At 38.4% G+C, this 20349-nt stretch overlaps 2 protein-coding genes across 2 annotated transcripts; both read left to right on the top strand.

Annotated features, from left to right (window-relative positions):
* The first annotated feature begins 9225 nt into the window (after nt 1-9225).
* LOC145814065 (uncharacterized) lies at nt 9226-9990 on the top strand. Its single transcript, XM_082910591.1, has 3 exons — nt 9226-9375; nt 9502-9617; nt 9744-9990. The coding sequence occupies exons 1-3, from the start codon at nt 9226-9228 to the stop codon at nt 9988-9990; spliced, it is 513 nt and encodes a 170-aa protein (XP_082766717.1).
* A 6455-nt stretch (nt 9991-16445) lies between these two features.
* On the top strand, nt 16446-19401 carry LOC145814057 (uncharacterized). Its single transcript, XM_082910585.1, has 5 exons — nt 16446-16551; nt 17375-17466; nt 18484-18697; nt 18765-19010; nt 19109-19401. The coding sequence occupies exons 1-5, from the start codon at nt 16446-16448 to the stop codon at nt 19399-19401; spliced, it is 951 nt and encodes a 316-aa protein (XP_082766711.1).
* The last annotated feature ends 948 nt before the right edge of the window (nt 19402-20349 follow it).

Raw genomic sequence — 20349 nt, 5'->3', positions numbered from 1 at the left:
CATAACAACACACACCACCACAACTGCACGATTGAAAATAAATACGACCGAACACATGTGTAATCGAAAGGAAAACAACAAATGACCAAGTACCACATTATCACACGCACATTACCAAACAAGGATACGTGACATGCCCTTTTCGGCCATAGCAGAGATCTAACAGACCAACGACCATGGAAGAGTGACACTAGGGTTCTGATACGTTCAACGATTTACAATGTCACACCAATGCTCGCCTAACGTAACACAGCAACATACAATCCGCTCCAATCAATCTTCACTATTGCTCCTCCCTCCTCTCGAATCACGCAACGGCATATACAGTCAATCAAAATCTACAAATCTTACGAAATCGCAAAATTAGGTTTTCTGCAGAATATCCAATCACAATGGGTGTGGGATTGTGGATGTACAAATTGGGTTACCATTTCACGGATGTGGGAATGTAGATGTGGAAATCGGGTTTTGTTTGGCATGTATGGGTTAATAGGCTATGTGACATATGGCAGCCACCAAATCCACACTTTGAGTACAAAACCCCGTAGTACGCTTTACTGTTTTGTGACACTCCAATATGTGTCGCGTGACACAATTCAAGTAACTCCCTACATCTTACACCCCGTGTGGCCCACCCGCCTACACCTCATCCACTCATATACAGCTGTAATGCATACATCAATAAGTGCGTTGATGGCAAATACGTCATTTCACAAACGACAGGACTAAATAGAACACTAGAACAAAAATAAGACCAATTGGATCATAAGACCAACTTTTGGGATTTATTCGTTAATCTCCCTTTTTTTTTATATATTATTTTGGAAAAATAGAGTTTTGCAGAGAAATTGGTACTGATTTGTTCATAAGTTTTGAATGAAGACTTGAAAAAAGTTTGGAAATATTGACAATTATTAGGCAAGTTGTGAAATAGTTTGATTATAAACTTTGAAAAGACTTTTTTATTAAAAAAAAATTAACAAAATTATTACATTTCACAAATTACAACAAAACATTTTTGTCAAACAAATTGTAGTAGCTTTTTTTTTTGTTAAAAAAAAAATTTTACGAGTATTTTTTCAAAATACAAAATTGGTGACGTGCAATTTTTACATTATTATATATATAAAAATCGGTGAAGTCCAGTTGGTGAAGTCCAACATTGTTTGCCAACAACCCCTCATTTCCCATGCAACGTTACTTCATGATGCTAGCAGTTTGGTGTATCACTTCACCTGACAACAGGTCAGGTGAATTCACTCTCTCATGGATTGAATAGCAAGCCACTTTTGAAGGACAAAAATGCCAATTTATCTATTTTTTTTACTTATTTATATTATTTTTTTTCATATTTTTTCATAAAAAGTTAAAAAATTATTTGCAAAGTTTGGTTTCAATTTTCTGGAAATTATGTTTTTTTGTTTTTCATATATATTTTTTTAATTTTTAGTGAATATTTTTAATATTTTAAGTATTTTTTTTTTTACTTTTTTAGATACACCTTACTTAGATGTATCTAAAAAGTAAAATATTTATTTTTACTGAATTTTTGTATTTTTTTTAATATTTTTGGTATTTAGTGATTTTTTTAAAGATTTTCTTCACAAATATTATACTTTTTAAATATATTTATGTTAGGTGTGTCTAAAAATAAAATAAAAAAATGCTTGAAACATTAAACAAATTTAGTTAAAACAAAAAAAAATACTAAAAACAAAAAAGTGAAATTTTCTGAAAAGTGAATTTTAAAAATCAAAACTAAACAGAGTGATTAGTTTTTTTTTGCATCATATTTTAAAAATCAAAACCAAACAAGGCCTAAAATATTTAAAAATTTTGTTATATACAATAAAATACGAATTAAAATTCAAAAACTATTTTTAAACATTCCAAAAATAAAAAATAAAAAAATTGACCAAAAAGTACATTTATATTAGCTGTGTAAAGTACATTTAGATAAGGTGTACCTTAAAAGTAAACAAAACAATTGACAAAAATATGAATTATTATTATTATTATTATTATTATTATTATTATTATTATTATTATTATTATTATTATCAATTTTTATTTTTTATTTTTTTTACTAAAGACAACAAAATACGAAAATAAAAAATTCAAAAACTCAAAAATTAATTTTGAAAAAAAAATAACTTTTGGATTTTCAAATTTCTAAAAATTATTTTCAAAATATATAACTAAATAAATTTTTAAATTTTATTAATATTTTTGGAAAAGTTATCTTTTAAAATTAATTGCGAAAATCAAAGCAAGGACTGAAAATGCCTAGATATATGAACATTTTGCCATTGAAAAATTATATTCTTATATAAAATTTATAAAAAAAAAAAAAAACTTAACAGAATAATGTGACGGTATCAACAAATCATTGCCCGATTTTTATTTTTTTTTTTTATTCAAAGGAAAACAAAGAGTTAAAAGTAGACTAATACAACAACCTAGAGGGTTAGTTCCTCACTACGGAAACCCAGTCATATCGTCTATGAGTAGAGCAGTGACTTCAGCTAGGGAATCCTCAAGGATCATTACATGGTCTTCTTGGGCTACTCTCAAATCAGCTAACATATCAACTAGTTTGTTTTCCTCTCTGAATGTGTAGACAATTGAGCAATTGCACCTTTGCAGAAGAAACTTAGCATCTTCAATGAGAGCCTTAAAAGGTGAATTTTGGTTTAGACATGTTGGCTGTATATTTTGTATAAGCCAATCGTAGCTTGACACGTGGCTCGTAAAGGGTAATCTGGGGAGTTAATGCAAGTCCCTAATCAACGACAGACACGTAGCAGTTTATATTGGTAACAATGGATCTGCATAGCATTGGAGCAATTAGGAGGCGCAAAATGACGTGGCCTAACGATTACTCACAGTTCAAATTCAAAATGAGGGGGGAAGCCTAATTGCAAGAATGGCGTGATGGAAGCTAACTGTGCAAGGCCATGATTAGTGATCGTAGAAGGGCATTTCGACGGTTATAAACCCACTTCGAGGTTGTAGTGCAGTTTTACTCTTCCTAACAGTCTCCCATCAGATCCTCCACAAATGGTCGAATAGACCAGCACTTCAGAATATGCAACACATGTTCAACATACTGGACAGGACCATGAACCTAGACCTTCAACTGTCCCTTCTACCCAACCAATGAATCCATGAGGAGGTTTAGTAGATGCTATGGGACAGCAACTAATGTATACAATGGAAATATGGGAAACATCATTTTTGGATCGAATGAACTCTCAACAACCAACTATCATAAGACAGGTTGAAGCAAACATAAGTTTTTTTTCAGCGTAGATTGGCTCGAGATAAACAGCCTATGCAAAATAATGGACAAACTAATGGTCAGATTAGTAATCAAAGTCATGAGAGGTCATCACCTGTGCCTTTGTGATGGTATGAAGCTCTTTCGAGACCACTAGCAAATCAAAATGTACCATTACTTACCAGCCAAACCATACAAATTGGTGGGTTTGGGCCAACTTAAGAAAATGGTATAAGGATGTTTTCAAATCCCATGTTTGAAACCATGTTTGGCACACGGGGGTTCACTAATCCTATGTTTAAATTCACACCCGGGGAGTTGGAAGGGGTTCCTGCAGTCGGAAGAGAAACAACACATGTTCCTCCTATTGTAGCACCCTTCATAGGGCAGACCCCAAGTGGTCAGCCATACCTTCAACAACAACCAGTACAATAAGGACAACCAGTTTTGAATGTACCTATTTATGGACCAAGAGGCCCTTAGGCATATGGAGTTCCTCTAAACCTTGTGTTTGCTCCTCCAATAGTGGTCCAACCAGCACAAAACATAGTTTCTAAGGACCAAATTGCTGATATTGTTAGAGAGATGTATGGACCCATGGCTCGGAGGGTCCAGACTCTTGTGTACAGAAAACCTTATCCAGAATAGATAGATAAGGTACATGAATATCCAAGGGGATTTAGAATACTAGATTTTGCTCTTTTTTATGGAAATGGAAACTAGTCAACGGTGGAACACATTGCCAGGTTTACAGGCCGGTGTGGTGAGTTCGTCAATAATGATTACATGAAACTGAGACTTTTTTCAAATTCTCTAACTGGAGCAACCTTTGTATAGTATACAAACCTTACACCTGGCTCTATCCAAACTTGACAACAAATGGAGGAAGTATTTCATACCCAATTTTTTCAAAGAGAACCTAAGGTTTCTATGGTAGACTTGGCAAGATTGAGCCAAAGGCCTGATAAGAAGGCTGCTCAATTCATTCCCAGATTCAAGAGGGCATGAAACAAATGTAGGGTCATACTATCTGAACCTAAATTTGTAAGATTGGCTCAAAATGGGTTGGAATTTAGGCTTCAAAAGAAGTTTGATTCAACTGAGTTTTGAGACTTAGTAGAACTAACCTATAAAGTTTCTAGGTATGAAACCTTACTTGAAGAAGAACAAGACCGAAGTAATGCATCCTATAAGACTTATTATAGGGACCCTAACTTTGAAATTAATACAGCAGAGATCATATGAAAAGAACCTATAACATGTGAAGCACTGATTCAGAAGGACATTATAATTGACCAACAGTTTAAAAAGAAAGACCTTCATAGGAAATATTCTTTCGATATAACCAAAGCATATGACATATTTGATCATTTGCTTGCAACACATTTCTTAAAGTTACCAAAGAAAGTTAAGAACCCAACTTCTGAAGAACTTAAAAGGAAAATTGTATTGCAAATGGCATAATTCGTGGTCTCACTCAACTAAAAACTGTATTGTTTTTTGAGACAGGATCCAAGAACAAATCCGGAAAAGAAGATTGAAGTTTCCAACCAAGACTGAAAAGGCCATGGGAATTGACACCAACCCATTTCCAGATATTGGAGAGGTAGCAGCTAATGTTAGCACACCAGATTTCTAAAATCTATCTTTGAAAGAATTGGAAGAAGTCAATGTGCAGATGTATGTTGCTAGCTAGGTTGCTTTCAAAAAGGACATAAGAAATTCACCAGCCAGTGGACAGAGCTCTGCAGGTCACAGGGATGGCTCCAGTGAAAAAACATTAGATGATGACTTCCTTGAAGCAGCTGTCATACAAAGAATGTGTCCCAGATGTAGGCTAAGTTATAAATGGCTGAAGGGGCTCCCAAGTGATGGGAAGCAGCACTACAAAGATGTGCAGAAAGGCCATAAGCCAACCAATACTTACAACAAAAGACCATATCCAACTAGTCCTAGACAACGGTCATCCTTGGTTGGGCCACCAGGTACCAGGATGCAATCAAAGGATAAGAGACCTCTGCATAAGATCAGACCACCCAACTATTACAGGATAGAAGGTAATTACCCTGAAAGAAAGCTGGGATTCAGCTCAAGACAAGGAGTCAGGGTTAATGATTGGTCTCCAAAGACCACTTCGAAAATGGCTTCGAAGATAGGGGCAGCAAGCCTAGCACCTGGGGCAGTGGGTTTGTGACACCCTGAACGTTTAATTAAATACCACATAAATATTTATAGTTATATATAATTATGAGTGTATGTGATAATATATTATTAAATAAATAGTAATAAATACATAATCTAATTTGGCATTGGATTATCAAATATGGGATTAATTAGGGATTATTATTTGGGGCCAAATTAATAGAAATATGGAACTATAATACTAGTTGGACCAAATTAAAGTTAAAGATAGTAGATAAATAAATATAAAAGTAAGAGTAAATAAATAATAATATTGATAACAATAATAATAATAATAACAATAATAATAATAATAATAATGGGTGTGGTAGTAAAATAAATAATTAATTTTCTGTTACTATACGATAAAGTATAATTTAATTAGGGATTAATTTGTTTATATAGTTATATTAAGAAACTGGGCCAAAGTGTAATTACCTTAAATATTTCTAAAGATAAGTATAAATCTATGAGCAAATCCAGGTGAGTTATGAAGCAAATCCAAAGGAGGATTCGAGATCGGCCACGTGTTGGCCTCAGGATGCTTTTGCTTTCCTATAAATGGGGAAGAATTGATCAATATCTATGGGGTTGATAAGATCAGTTGAGAGAAAAGAAAAAGAAAAGAAAGAAAAGAAAAGAGTGGGAGAGGTGCGTAAGTTACTGAAGTAGGAATTTATAGTAGGAAGGTTGTGATAGTGAAAGTAAAGCTAAGGGTCAATATTAAGGTGAGATATATTATACCTTGAATCACCATAATATATTTTACTTACATTTTGACTTATCGTAATTTATTTTACACAAGTTATTTTTATAAATTATTATAAATTATATTAATATTTCAATTACGCGGGTTATTTTCTGAACTCTATTTGTTTAAAATGAAACCCATGGATATGTTTGTTTAAATTTTAGTATATATTTGACTATGACCTAATAAACAATTATGTTTTGTAAGTACCACCACGAGAGTCCCACGCCTTGGGGAACTTAAATAATCATTGGCCTCTGTTTGACCACTTTGTGGTCCTCTGTTCGTCATGGATCCGTTGACCTCTGTTCTGATTGTCACTTCTGTGACTTTTGTTCTATTCTATTCTGTACCGTGGTTATAGTTATTTATTTACATAATTTATGTATTTCAGTTTCTGCCACTTAAATGATTTATTTACCAAATTGAGTTATGTAAATGTTTTGGCTTAACTAACTATCCATGGTTATTTTGTATTCCCTATACTCTTGGCATAATATTTCTCACTCTACTGTGATGTAGGGAAAACCCATGACCTCACGAAATGGAATCCACACGTGGATTGATGTTAAACCACTTTTTTTTGTCTTTCTTCTTCTTTTTTTATAATATTTTTGCTCCCTTTTGTTCTACTCAGGGCCGGTCACTGAATAATAAAATAATAAAAGCCCTATAAATGTATTTTCTCTTATTAAAATAGTAAAATGGAGTAATTTCCTGTTTAATTATTTTTATTTCCGCTTGCACAGTTTAATTTGCTACAAATAGAATAAGTTAGTAAGTTGTGATTCCAACCCTAAGCCCCTGGGGTTGGATCGTGACAAGGTTCATAAGTACCTGGAGTTTCAGATTGGTTTGTTATACTGAGCAAACCTAAAGTAATGCCTTTCCAAAAAAAGGCTTATAGAGACAAGGGAAGAATGATCAAACCTCCCTTGGTGGCTCCAAATAATTGGGTGCTACTAAAAAACCCAAAGACAAAGGAACTAGATATGATTCTTGTGATCTCTAGGTCCTAAAGGAGGAAGATTCAACAAAGATACACCTAGTATCAGAGGGATCCGAAGGAGAATGGAGAAAGTCCTTCCTTGGCTCAGTCAAAAGGCTAGATAGAAGAAGGAGAAGGTTCAAAACCTGGTCCTAAAATTAGAAGGAGTGCCAGTAGAGAATAATTGGCTAAAGCTCATGCTGAACTAAGAGCCAAAGAGAGATCCAACCTAGCAAGCCTCGAGAAGACCTTGATGGAGAGTGATAACTAGGCCAAGAAAAGGTATCGGTTGAAGATGAGATATTTGAAGTTGTCATGGCTGAACAAACCTTCATGGTTGAAAAGTCAACAGAAGTAGACCATTAACAAACTGCTTCGGAGGAACCTACAAGCACTGAGGTACTAGAATACAGTATGGAGAATGTTTTCCAAGCATCAAAGCAAACCAATATAGAAGGAGAGCAATCACAACCAGTGGTAAAATTTGGCTCATTCCCTCCAGTGCTAGTTAATATGGTCTATGTGTTGCCTCAGGAGTTTCAAGCTGAGGAGGAAAACCAAGCAGGCTAGGAAGATGACCCCATTTCAGTTTCTAGTGGGGACTCACAAACCAACATTGTCCAAGATAAATCTGAGGTGGCCAAGCCCATGGAAACTGATGAAGAGAGTGAAGAGGTGAGCATTAACCTCTTGTATCCCTTCAAATACCCTACAGTATCCATGACCCAACATGTTAAGCACCTGTAATTTAAGGCTTATTTCGATGGAGTAGAAATGGGCAAAGTACTGGTGGACAATGGAGTAGTAGTGAATCTTCTTCCACGATCTTCCTTGATCCCAACAAGCACTACCATTGCTGGTTTTGCTAGAGATACGCAAATGGCTCAAAACAGTCTGTCTATCAACCTGAGTGTGGGAACTAGAGACTGCATGACAGCATTTTTTTGTTATAGATAGCAATACCAAATATAATGCTTTGCTTGGCAGGGATTGGATCCACATAAACAAATATGTGCCTTCTTTGTTGCATCAGAAAATAATGATAGCAATAATGGGGAAACAGAGGAGATTGATGCAAATCCACAGCCCTATTTTGCCTTTGCAGATTTTGCAGAAGCCAAGTTGTACACTGAAGGGGTGATGCCCCTTAGTGTACTGAGGAAGTCTGATGTAACAGCTGAAGTGATGGCTGATGAAGAAATAACACACCTAAAGCATCTAGTATAGGAGAGTGCTAATGAGGAGTTCATCATCAAAGATGTCAATGATGCCTGGTTGTAGGCAAGAAGATCAAGGCCAAGAAGCTAAACCTTTGGCTTTAATCAAATTCTTAACATTAGACATAAAAGCAATAGTCCAGAAGGTGCAGGAAGAAGTGAAAGAAGCCATGGTGATTAGTTGTAGTCAGGGGAAACAAGAGGCTAGACCTTTGGTTCTTGGCAAATGTTATGCATTGGACATTGAGACTAAAGTCCAAGAAGTATAGGAAGAAGAGGCCCTGTGGACAAATTTTGTATATGAAGAAAATGGTAAGGACATTGATCCAAAAAAGATAGAAGTAAAGCAAGATGAAGAAGTTGCTTCGAAGGTAGAAGAAGTCAAAGGGGAAGCATCAGTGAGTACCCAAGTGCAAGATCCCTTGGAAGAAGTCAACCTAAGGGAAGGTTTAGTGCAACAACCCACCTACATCAGTGTTTGGTTGGATCTTGGTGACAAGGACTAGTTGTTGGTTGTCCTGAAACAATAGAAAGATTGTTTTGCTTGGTCTTAGTGGAACATAGGCTCCCAATGAAGCCTAATTTCAAGCCACACATGCAGAAACCAAGATAGATAAGCTTTGAAGTGGTTCAAAAAGTGAAGGAGGAGATTGTTAGGCTCCTTAAAGCAGGTTTCATCACAACAACCAGGTATGTTAAATGGTTGTCTAATATTGTGCTTGTGGTCAAAAAGAATGGCAAGATGAGGGTATGCATTGATTTTAGAAACTTAAATTTGGCAACTCCAAAAGATGAATACCCCATGCCTATGGTTGATTTATTGGTGGATAGTTCAGCAGGACACATGATTTTGTCTATGATTGATGGGCATTATGGTTACAACCAGATCTGCATAGTAGAGGAAGATGTTCACAAGACAGCTTTCAAGTGTCCTGGAAACATTGACACCTTCAAATGGGTTAAGATGCCATTTGGATTAAAGAATGCTGGAGCAACATATCAGAGGGCAATGAACACTATCTTCCATGATCTTATTGGAGGATACTTAGAATGTTACATTGATGATATTGTTATGAAATCTCAGTCTATGGAGAAGTATCTAGTTCACTTGACATTAGCCTTTGAAAGAATGAGGGAGTTCAAACTGAAACTCAATCCTCTCAAGTGTGCTTTTGGTGTATCAGCTAGAAACTTCTTGGGGTATATAGTACACAAGAAGGGAATACAGATTGATCAGAACAAAGCCAAGGCCATCATTGAGTCCAAATCTCCATCAAGTAAGAAAGAATTGCAAAAATTTCTTGGTCAGGTTAATTTCCTTCGAAGGTTTATTTCTAACACTGCTGGAAAAACTAAAATGTTTTCTTCTTTGTCGAAGCTAAAAAATGAAGAAGAATTTGTATGGACAATTGAGCATCAAGCTACTTTCGAAAGGATCAAAGCCTACTTGGCCAAGCCTCCAATATTGATACCACCTAGAAGGGACAGACCTCTGAAGTTATACATTGCTGCAACAGAAGATTCATTGGAAGTTTTTCTAGCTCAGACAATTATGAAGGCAAGGAATAAGTAGTTTATTACCTTAGTAGGTTTTTAAATTCTTATGAATGTAAATACTCAACTATAGAAAAGTTGTGTTTAGCACTGTACTTTGCAACAATGAAATTAAGATATTATCTTTTGCCTACTGTTGTCTTGGTAATTGCAACCACATATTTGGTTAAGTATATGTTATCTAGACCTATGCTAAGAGGAAGAATTGGCAAATGAATTTTAGCTTTATCAGAGTTTCATCTAGAATATGTTCCCTAAAAGGCAATAAAAGGACAGGTTCTGGCTAATTTTTTGGCAGACCATCCATATCAAATAGAAAGCCAAGAGATAATGGATCGTGGTATGGTTAATATTGAGCCATGGAAAATGTGGTTCGATGGATCAAAAGCCAATGGTCTAGTCAAAATTAGTGTTGTGGTTAAGTCACCACAGGGAGTAGAAACCACACATGGTTTCAAAATTGATGAAGTTACTTGTTCCAATAACCAAGCTGAGTATGAAGCTTTGGTAATGGAACTTAAGATACTTAATGGATTGCAAGTTCATGCAGTTGATATACTTGGAGATTCCCAATTGATAATCAACCAAGTAAAAGGAATTTTTAAATGTCAAAGTGCAAGCGTGTTACCATATTATGTTGCTGCATTACATTTGCTTTCTCAGTTTCAGATAGCAAATGTGACTTATATCCCTAGATTCATGAATCACAAAGCCAATGATATAGCTTAAAGGGCTTCGAATTTCAGAAGAATGGGTGACACTCAAGTGGATATAAGTCAAGAAACATATCAAAAGCTAATACCACCTTTGGCTACAAAGGGTATCATAGTAGAAGTTAACCAGAATAACTTGGAAGAACATGATTGGAGATATCCAATCATCCAATATTTGGTTGGTCCTTCTTCGAAGGCTAGCAGAAGGCTTAAATTGCGATCAATGCAATTCATAGTGAATGGGAATGCTCTTTACAAAAGGGGAGCAAATGGGCTGCTATTGGAATGTCTAGGGCCAAAAGAGTCATTGACTGCCATGGTTGAGGTGCATGAAGGCATTTGTGGTGCCTATCAACTTGGTGTGAAGATAAGATGGTTGCTTTGAAGGCATTCTTATTATTGGCCAACCATGCTTAAAGATTGCATAGAGTATGCAAAAGGATGTCAGGCATGCCAGAAGCATGGCATGATAAGATATGTGTCAATAACTGATTTATATGTAGTTGTGAAGCCGTGGCCATTTAGAGGATGGGCAATGGATATGATAGGGAAAATATATTCACCCCCGTCGAAGCATCATTGTTTTATTCTGGTAGCCACAGATTACTTCACTAAATGGGTTGAAGCTAAGCCTTATAAGGTTGTGGATCAGACTGAAGTTATTAGGTTTATTAAAAAATTAATCCATAGGTTTGGCATCCCACAAACCACAACTGTGGATAATGGGACTGTGTTTTGATGAAAAGATGGTAAGATTTTTCACAGTAGAATTTGGAATTAGTCTTATCAATTCTAGCCCTTATTATGCATAAGCAGATGATCAAGCTAAATCATCTAACAAATCCTTAAACAAAAGAATACAAAGAGTTGTGGAAGACAATCCTAAGCATTGACATAACTTATTGTTAGATGTGTTATGAGCTTACAGGACTTCTCCAAGGTCAAGTACAAGAATCACTCATTATGCCTTAGTATATGGACATGATGCAGTATTGCCAGTGGAAATTAATATCAAATCCTTAAGAGTAAAATGCCAAGACTAGTTAACTACTGAGCAATATCATCAAAGCATGTTCTTGGAGTTAGAAAATGTGGATGAAGCTAGGATTTTGGCATTAAATAATATCCTTTTCCAAAAGAAAAGGGCAGCTAAAAGCTATAATAAGAAAGTTAAACACATTAGCTTTGATGAGGGTGATCTGGTGTGGAAGACAATACTTCCAATAGGAATTAAAAGCCATAAATTTGGCAAATGGTCAACTAATTAGGAGGGACCATATCAAATTCATACAGTCCTGCCTAAGGGAGTCTACCATTTGAGAAATCTAAATGGTTATGTGCATCCTTAGAAAATCAATAGCAGATATTTGAAGCCTTATTATCCAACTGTGTGGGGAACACAAGGAGTGTAAGATCATCATACAAAACATGAGAAAAAGATTAGAACACGTTTGGATAAATAAAAATATTTCATTTCACAAAGATTTAAGTATATGAAGCCATAAATTGGCCCAAAAATCAGTACAGTGTTTCGGTTGTTCCCTTACAATGGCCTCCCTACTCATGAGGAATGGAAATAACTATATGGTTGTAGCCATCTCCCGCCTCTTGTCAGTTAGCCCTTGATTGGTAGTCTGCAGTCTTTCAGCATTTCGATCCAAGGTTAGATTAACTGTTGCTAGCTCCTCTTCCAGTTGTGTTTTCCTTTGCAAGAGTTGGGTTCGAAACTGGGAGGCATAGAAGTGTTATCCCTTCAAGTCAAACACTTTAGCATGTATTTGGGAGACAAACTCTTTATCCTTCTGCAGCTCATTTTTTGTAGCCTTGGCCATATGGCAAATGTTGATGTAAAAATCAATGGTGGCTTCTGCCTAAGATAAGTGGCTTGTAAAGGCCATGTTGGATTGCTCGAAGACTTTGCAGCATTTGAGGAAACCATTTTTTATAATAGGCCTTTGTAGAGCTTCAAATAGAATCCTTAAGAATGATTTCAACAAATCCAAGCAGGTACCTAAGTCCACTCGAGGCAAAGAGGTCTCTGTAGCAATGGAAGAGCTCCCAATAATCTCCAAAAGAGAGTCAGCAATGATCAATGGCTCAGTTTCACTTATTGTTGCTCGAGCTGGTGAAGATATAACAAATAAGCTAACCACCTGGGCTTTGAAGATATTCATCTCCTCCTCTGACATTAGTATCTCAAAGGAATCACTGGTCAAAGAAAGAGATGGAAACATAGGGATAGGAGAAGGAGTAGAGGATTCCCCAGTAGTTTTTATGGTCCTGGCTAACAGTAAATCAAGAGAAGAGGGACTGGAGCTGGATGGTGGAGAGGGAATTGGTGAGCTACTAGTATCATCCTTATAAGTACTAGCTACCACTGAATGGGAAATGACAACTAGGGTTCTCTCAGGTGATAGTGGGGTAGCCAGGACTCTGGGAGAGGTCTATAGAGATAAGGCAATTGAGATCAGCAGCTGGTTTGAGGGATTGAAAAGGCCAGGGAGAGGGAAGATGGAATGCTTAGCCTTGAGGGAAAAAAAAAAGAAGAATGCATGGAGAGTGTAGAGCCAAGAAGTGGAAGCATTATCTGGAGGGGCTCTACACTCATTGGCACTCCAAGGTCAACCTTCCCTTTTCCTTTTAAAGCTATCGTTAGTTCTAAGAAGGTCAAGAAGGGCCCCTCATCCTCAGACAAGGTAGAAGAAGGCAGTGTCGAAGGATGAGGGACTGAAATGGCTGTTATTGCATATCAGAAAACAAAGAGAAAATATTAAATTTAGGCTAAGTCTTGGGAAAGGATTGTCAAAAAAGGACTAAGGGAAATTACTAGCTTTAGTTGTTGTAATGGTAATGGTTGGAGAGCTACGAAGGGCATAATTCTCAGCAGTTTTACTCTTCCTAACAGTCTCATTTTGTAGTGCATCAGCAGCAGTAGTTTTTCCCTTAGAATTTGTTGTTGCCTCCTTTTTTCAGACCTTTGAAATACAATAATTTCTTTGGTCTGTTCCTTTTCCACTGCTTTGATAGATGCCTCATGAGTAAGGTCCATGGCAAGCTCACTAGGGGAGAATGTCTTCTTCTTTCTTTTCAGTGGGGGTTTTTCTTCTTCTTCCTCAGGTATTGTCTTTGCAAGGTCAGGTTGCAATATCAGTTTTCTTTTCTTTTGTTGCTGCCTGCCCTTGAGGAGGTTCAAGGGTCAAGTCCTATGAGGAGAAGCCTCTTGTAGAGTTCCTGCACCAAATATTGAAACTATAAGTAAACAAACAAGGCATCATAAAAAGGAAAGGGGTAAAAGAGACAAGGTGCATACCTTTCTTCGAAGTGGCCCTAGTGACTCTAGGAGGAGGAGATAATGCAGCAAAAGCAAGAATTAGGGCAGCAAGAGCAATGAAGGAGGTGATGGTGATCCCAATCTCCTTGGACTTGACTTGAGAGGGCACATCTAGCCCTACCAACAGATCCTTAGGGGAAATAGCCAAGTGCACCTCCATGTTAGCTGTCCACCAACTTTGGTACCTCTTCAATGCATTGCCTTGTGGGATGAAGAGGAAGAATTCAAATTCATCCAATTCTTGTATTAGCTTGGAGGTTGCTTCCTCTAACCTTGTTTTAGGCACTTTCAGCTCCCTGGTTACAAGATTTGGATTGGAGAGGTTGCAAAGAGGGACAAGAATCCCCTAAGTAAGCCCAAATTTCCTAGCATATTGGGAAGGGCAGTAGGCTTCAGCTATGCATTTGTAGGCTCGAGGATTTAAGGTACCAACAAAAGGCTTCCTTGCAGTTAGAATGGAGGCCTATAAATCTCTGTGTTGGGGTCTAGAGCCAGTTCTATCAGCCAGAAAGGTTCTCAGCCATGCTGGCCCTGTGTTAGCTCTGAAGGGGGAGAAAAAGGTGGAAAGAGGGAAAGCTGGGAGTTAATAAAAAAAAGAAAAGTAGGAGGCAAAACTGGAGGGATAGAGGAAAACTCTGACATACTTTACTCCATAAGTGGTAGGGTTTTGCACCAAGAATTTCAAAGACTTGGAGTGTAAGTCTGTGAAATATGCAAAAAGCCAGAGTTGGAGTACCCAGGATGGGCCTCCTAGGTTAACATCCATGGGCTTCTCACAGAATTGGGAACAAACTCTATAGACATGACCCAAAACATAAGGAGTGTGGACGCCTCATTTTTGACCGCCTACAAGACTTGGATGCTTTGTCCTGCGCACTCAATGATGAAAGTTGCGTTGAGTGTGGTTCAAGTTCTCAATGAGGAATTTAGGTTCAGGCTCCAAAGCCTCTCCCAAACCTTTCATATTCATAATATTCTTACCCTAGAAATTCATTTTTGAACATTGTGCCACCTTACACTGAGTTTAAAACAGTGGAATAAGGGAGCACATTTGAAGCCGACCATACCACATTGGGAGTTGGTCACGGCCATTGGGAGTTGGCCACGGCCATTGGGAGTCGGCCTACTCTCTTAAGCGAAAAACACCGTTCTGGGTAAGAATCAGGCAGCTATCCATTTTTGAAAATATTTTTGACCTATTTTGCTCAAGTTCTATAAATACCAGCATATATCTCAGTGTTAGAGGCTGGAAAAATTTTAAAGAAATAAAATTATGATTATCTATTTCACATTGCACTTGTGAAATCAGATTCAGAACCATGGGAGTCCGAACTGTAGGGCTAGTCGTATCCAAAATGAGCATGAAAAGCAAGCTACAAGGAGCGAAGGCTATCTTCTTCTTTGAAGCAAGTGCCTTGGCAAGAGGGGCAAATTCAGGCATAATCCTTAGAAAAGAGGTACAGAAAAGAAATTTGCAAATCCAGTATAGAAGAAAAGAAAAGAACTCTCTGTCTGTCATAGGGCCTTCTTTCTTATTCTCAAAGTTCACAAAATCACTGAAGGAAGAGTTCAAAGGGAGAATAGAGAAGGGGACCTTAAAGTCAGGGTAATCTGGACCGAAAGGGGTACTAATGGGTGATAACCCTAAAAGATGGCATATATCAAGGACAGTAGGGGCCGAGAAATCAAAAGAGAAGGATGTTGAGGAAAACCTGGTCTTGAAATAGTATAAGAAGATTCAGGCCGACATATCAATTTGAGGGCTAATCATGGCATCTCGAGAGCATAGACAGGCACTGCTAAAGGCAATGAACTGGACCAAACTCCTTATCGACACCACTACTGACCAATTGGTATCATTGGTTACATCTAGGGATGTTACACTGGTGATATCTTTTACAAATAAAGAGATACCACCTGAGGGTGCCAACCACAACCAACCCTTATATGTAACCCTGGAAAGCTGGAAAAAGTGGATTCCGGTGGTGCTGGTAGATACCAGATCGGCAATTAATGTATGCCCGGTAAGGACCGCCTATGCCATCGGTTTGAGGCCGGCTGACTTTACGTCCACGACCCAGGCCATGCGAGCTTATGACAATACGAGCCGAGATGTCATGGGAAAGTTCAAGAGCCATATCTTACTCGGCCCATCTGAGCATGAGGTCGAATTCCATGTCATGGACGTTCCTGACACTTTCAATCTACTACTGGGAAGGCCTTGGCTACACCAGGTGGGGGCTGTGTCATCAACGGTCTATCAGTTGCTAAAGTACCCCTTTAAAGACGGGATTGCTACTGTGTATGGAAATTCTGCGATCCATCCTCCCTAGGGGACTACTGCGCCATTATTGGAAATCATACATAAGGAGGAAGATGTGTTTCCTTTCTAGTTTCTCTCTGGCAGATGCCCGATTGGTCGAAACTATCATGGTTGAGGATGATGGGAATTACATGAGCGCTCAGTCTATCTACATAATGAACAAACAGGGACATATTCCTAGATCAGGACTAGGCAGAAGTGGCCGGCATGGAGGTACTGTTACTAAGGAGATGAATCGTAATCCGTATGCTTTTGGGCTGGGACACAAACCTACAGCTACAGATTGGCAAAGAAAGGGAAAAAAGTTATGAGGAAGGCTGAAAGGAAAGAGGACTGGAAGGCAATATGAATTAGTCCAAAAACTAATACAAGGAAACCTCAACGGCCGCTTTGTCTGCCAAGCGGAGGATTTCCCCTTTTGTGGATTTCCAATGCCTTGGTTTGATAAGGAAACAAAGACTAGGTACCCGGGGTTCGAGATCTTCTTCGGACACTAGTTACCAGAAGAAGAGGATGAGCAGACGGACTTGAGCACCCGTATAGATCAAAGCAGGACTGCAAGACTGGATATTGAAGAAGAAGAGTTGTTAAGAAAAGCGTTGGCTGACCTACTAGCGAGTTCTATCGCTCGAGCTGAGTTCACTAACTTGGGGGATAGTTTTAATATCTCAATTATCGGGGGTACACCAGCAGTAGTTTTCACTAGTCTCATCGTGAATGCATCTAAGGCTCCACGCCTAGTTTGGAAGTTTGAGCAGAGCGCCATCAGCAGTTCTGAATCGGATAAAGAGTCTGAATCTTATTCCACTGAGTCTGTGGAGTCGGAGTCAGACTCAGATTTCTGACTCCGGTACTTTCGGAAGTGGTAACCCGGATACCAAAGTCCTGTCTAGGTCATCTTCTAGCTTTTCCTTTGAGTCCACTGTAACCGAAGATCTAGACTTTTTGAATGGGAATGTAGTAGACTTTGCTTACTTCTCTGTGCCTTTGGTTTGTTGTACTGATCTTGATTTTCAAAATTTTGACTTAAATAAAGAGGAAGAAATTCCTCAGGTTTTAAAAGTTTTGGTTGATCATGAAGAGGAGAGGCGTGTTAAGCCTTATATAGATGAAATCGTATCAATTAATGTGGGTACTGAGAAAAGTCCCTGCTTGGTTCAGATCGGGTCGACGTTGTCTTCGAAGGAACGCAAGCTTTTAATCGCTTTATTAAAAAATTTCAAAGATGTTTTTGCGTAGTCCTACAAAGACATGCCTGGAATTGATTCTGAGATTGTGCAGCACTGGATCCCTCTTAATCCTGAGGCCCGACCAGTTAAGTAGAAGCTGTGCAGAGTCTGCCCATATTAGGCTTTGAAGATTAAGGAAGAAGTCGCCAAACAGATCAAGGCAGGGTTCTTACTTGTATTTGAGTATCCAACGTGGTTGACCAATATTGTTTCGATTTTGAAGAAGGATGGCAGAATCAGAGTCTGTGTTGACTTTAGGGATCTGGATAAGGCTAGTCCAAAAGATGACTTTCCTTTGCTAGACATAGATGAGTCGGTAGACTTCACCACCGGCCATGCGCTGTTATCATTCATGGATGGGTTTTTTAGGTATAACCAGATTCTGATGGCATCCGAGGATAAGGAGAAGATCGTCTTTACTACTCCGTAGGGCACCTATTGCTACCGAGTCATGGCATTTGGGTTGAAGAATGCTGGAGCTACTTACCAGAGGGCTGCAACCACTATTTTGCATGACATGATCCACAAAGAAGTTGAGGTGTATGTGGACGATATGATTATTAAATCCAAAGAGTGAGAAGGCCACTACACCACACCGGAGAAATTCTTTCAACGGATCATAAAGTATAGATTAAGGCTGAACCCCCAAAAGTGCACCTTTGGGGTGACGACAAAGAAGATGTTGGGTTTCTTAATCATAGAAAGGGGAATTAAAGTGGATCCGTCCAAAATCAGGGCCATCTTAGAAATGCCACCACTAAGGACTGAAAAGGAGGTGCGCGACTTTCTGGGTAAAGTGCAATTCATAAGGGGATTTATTTCAAAACTAACTTTGACTTGTGAACCACTATTTGGTCTCCTGAAGAAGGGAAAGAAGTTTCAATGAGACAATCGCTGTCAGTTTGCCTTCGAACAGGTCAAGCAGTATTTGCAGAATCCACATGTGTTATCACCACCAGAATTGGAGAAACCATTGATCTCGTACCTGTTAGTGACGAATTCGACTATAGGGTACATTCTAGCTAAAGAATCTAAAGGGACAGTGGAGAAGGCCATCTACTACTTGAGCAAGAAGATGCTAGACTACAAGACCCACTACACTCCCCTCGAAAAAAGCTTGCCTAGCCTTGGTATGGGCTACTAGGAAGTTGAGGCACTATATGTTAGCTCATTCTGTAATCTTGGTTTCGAGATTAGATCCTGTTAAATATCTCTTTAAGAAACCAACGCTTACGGTTCGGATAGCTTATTGGTTGCTTCTTCTCTCTGAATTTGATCTCAAATATGTCACGCACAAATCTGTTAAAGGAGGAGCTGTAGCAGAATTCCTGGCAGACCACCCGGTAGAAGGAGATGAAGAAATGGAATACCTGTTCCTAGATGAAGACATTTTACATGTAGAGGAGGAAACGTGGACGATATACTTTGACGATGTCACTATCAGTACAATTATGGGATATATGTGTTGCTTATAACACCCAATGATTCCCACATACCCGTAGCTTTCAAACTCTGATTCAGAGTGTCCAATAATGAAGCAGAATATAAGGTGTGCATTGCTGGTTTGGAAGCCACTCTAGAACTATGGGCAATTAGATTCGACGTTATTGGGGACTCGAATTTGGTTGTCTTTCAAACTAACAGGGATTTTAAGGTCAAAGATGAGGACATGAATATGTATCATCAGGCCTTGGATATTCTGATTCCTAGGTTTGAAAAACTAACGTTTATACATTTGTTGAGAGAGAACAACCAGTTCGCTGATGCGTTAGCAACTCTATCTTCCATGGTAGACATCCCCCTTGGAAGTGAAAATGCGTCCAATCATCATTGAGCAGAAGTACACACCTGCTTGCCAAACCATCGTCACAATAAATGAGGTACGAGACAAGAATCCCTGGTATTATGACATTTGAAATTTCCTAGAAAAAGAGACATATCCACCAGGGGAAAATGCTAAAGATGAACGGGAGATAGAGCACTTGGCTATCCAATTTATCATCTACGGGGGTAAGCTGTACAAGAGAGGTCATTTGGGAATGCATAAGTTATGTGTTAATGAAAAATAGTCAAAGCGTCTGATGGAAGCCATCCACGGAGGAGAATGAGGAGCACACATGAATGGTGTGATGCTGGCTCGGAAGATTCTCAGACAAGGCTATTACTGGTCGACTATAGAGGAGGATTGTATTGATTTTGTTTGACGATGCCACAAATGTCAAATCCATGCTCATCGTATAAACATATCGCCGTCAAATCTCTATAACATGACTTCACCGTGGCCTTTTTCAGTTTGGAAAATTGACGTCATTGGGGCAGTCTCACCAAAGAGCTCGAATAGGCATGAGTTTATCCTGGTGGCGATTGACTACTTTACTAAATGGGTGGAGGCCCAGTCTTACTCTGTATTGAAGGCATCGCATGTGGCTAAGTTCATCAAGAATAATATCATCTGCCGGTATGGGGTGCCGAACGAGATCATCTCCGATAATGGCTCGCACTTCAAAAAAGAGGTAGTGGATCTACTTGAGAAATATAACATGGCTTTTCATAAGTGATCGACGCACAGACCACAGACCAACGAAGGAATTTAGGCTGCAAACAAGAACGTGAAGAACATCTTGCGGAAGATGGTTAAAACATATAGGGACTAGCCGGATAAACTACCATTTGCACTTTGGGGCCACAGGACATCAATTCGAACATCTACAGGGGCAACCCCATATTCCCTAGTGTACAAAATGGAAGTTGTTCTGCCAATTGAGATTGAGGTACTGTCGCT

This window comes from Camellia sinensis, chromosome 2 (genome assembly GCF_055761805.1).
Source record: "Camellia sinensis isolate YWXY chromosome 2, ASM5576180v1, whole genome shotgun sequence".
Lineage (NCBI taxonomy): Eukaryota > Viridiplantae > Streptophyta > Magnoliopsida > Ericales > Theaceae > Camellia > Camellia sinensis.
The sequence above is the reverse complement of the archived record's forward strand: the minus strand, read 5'-3'. Positions and strand labels throughout refer to the sequence as shown.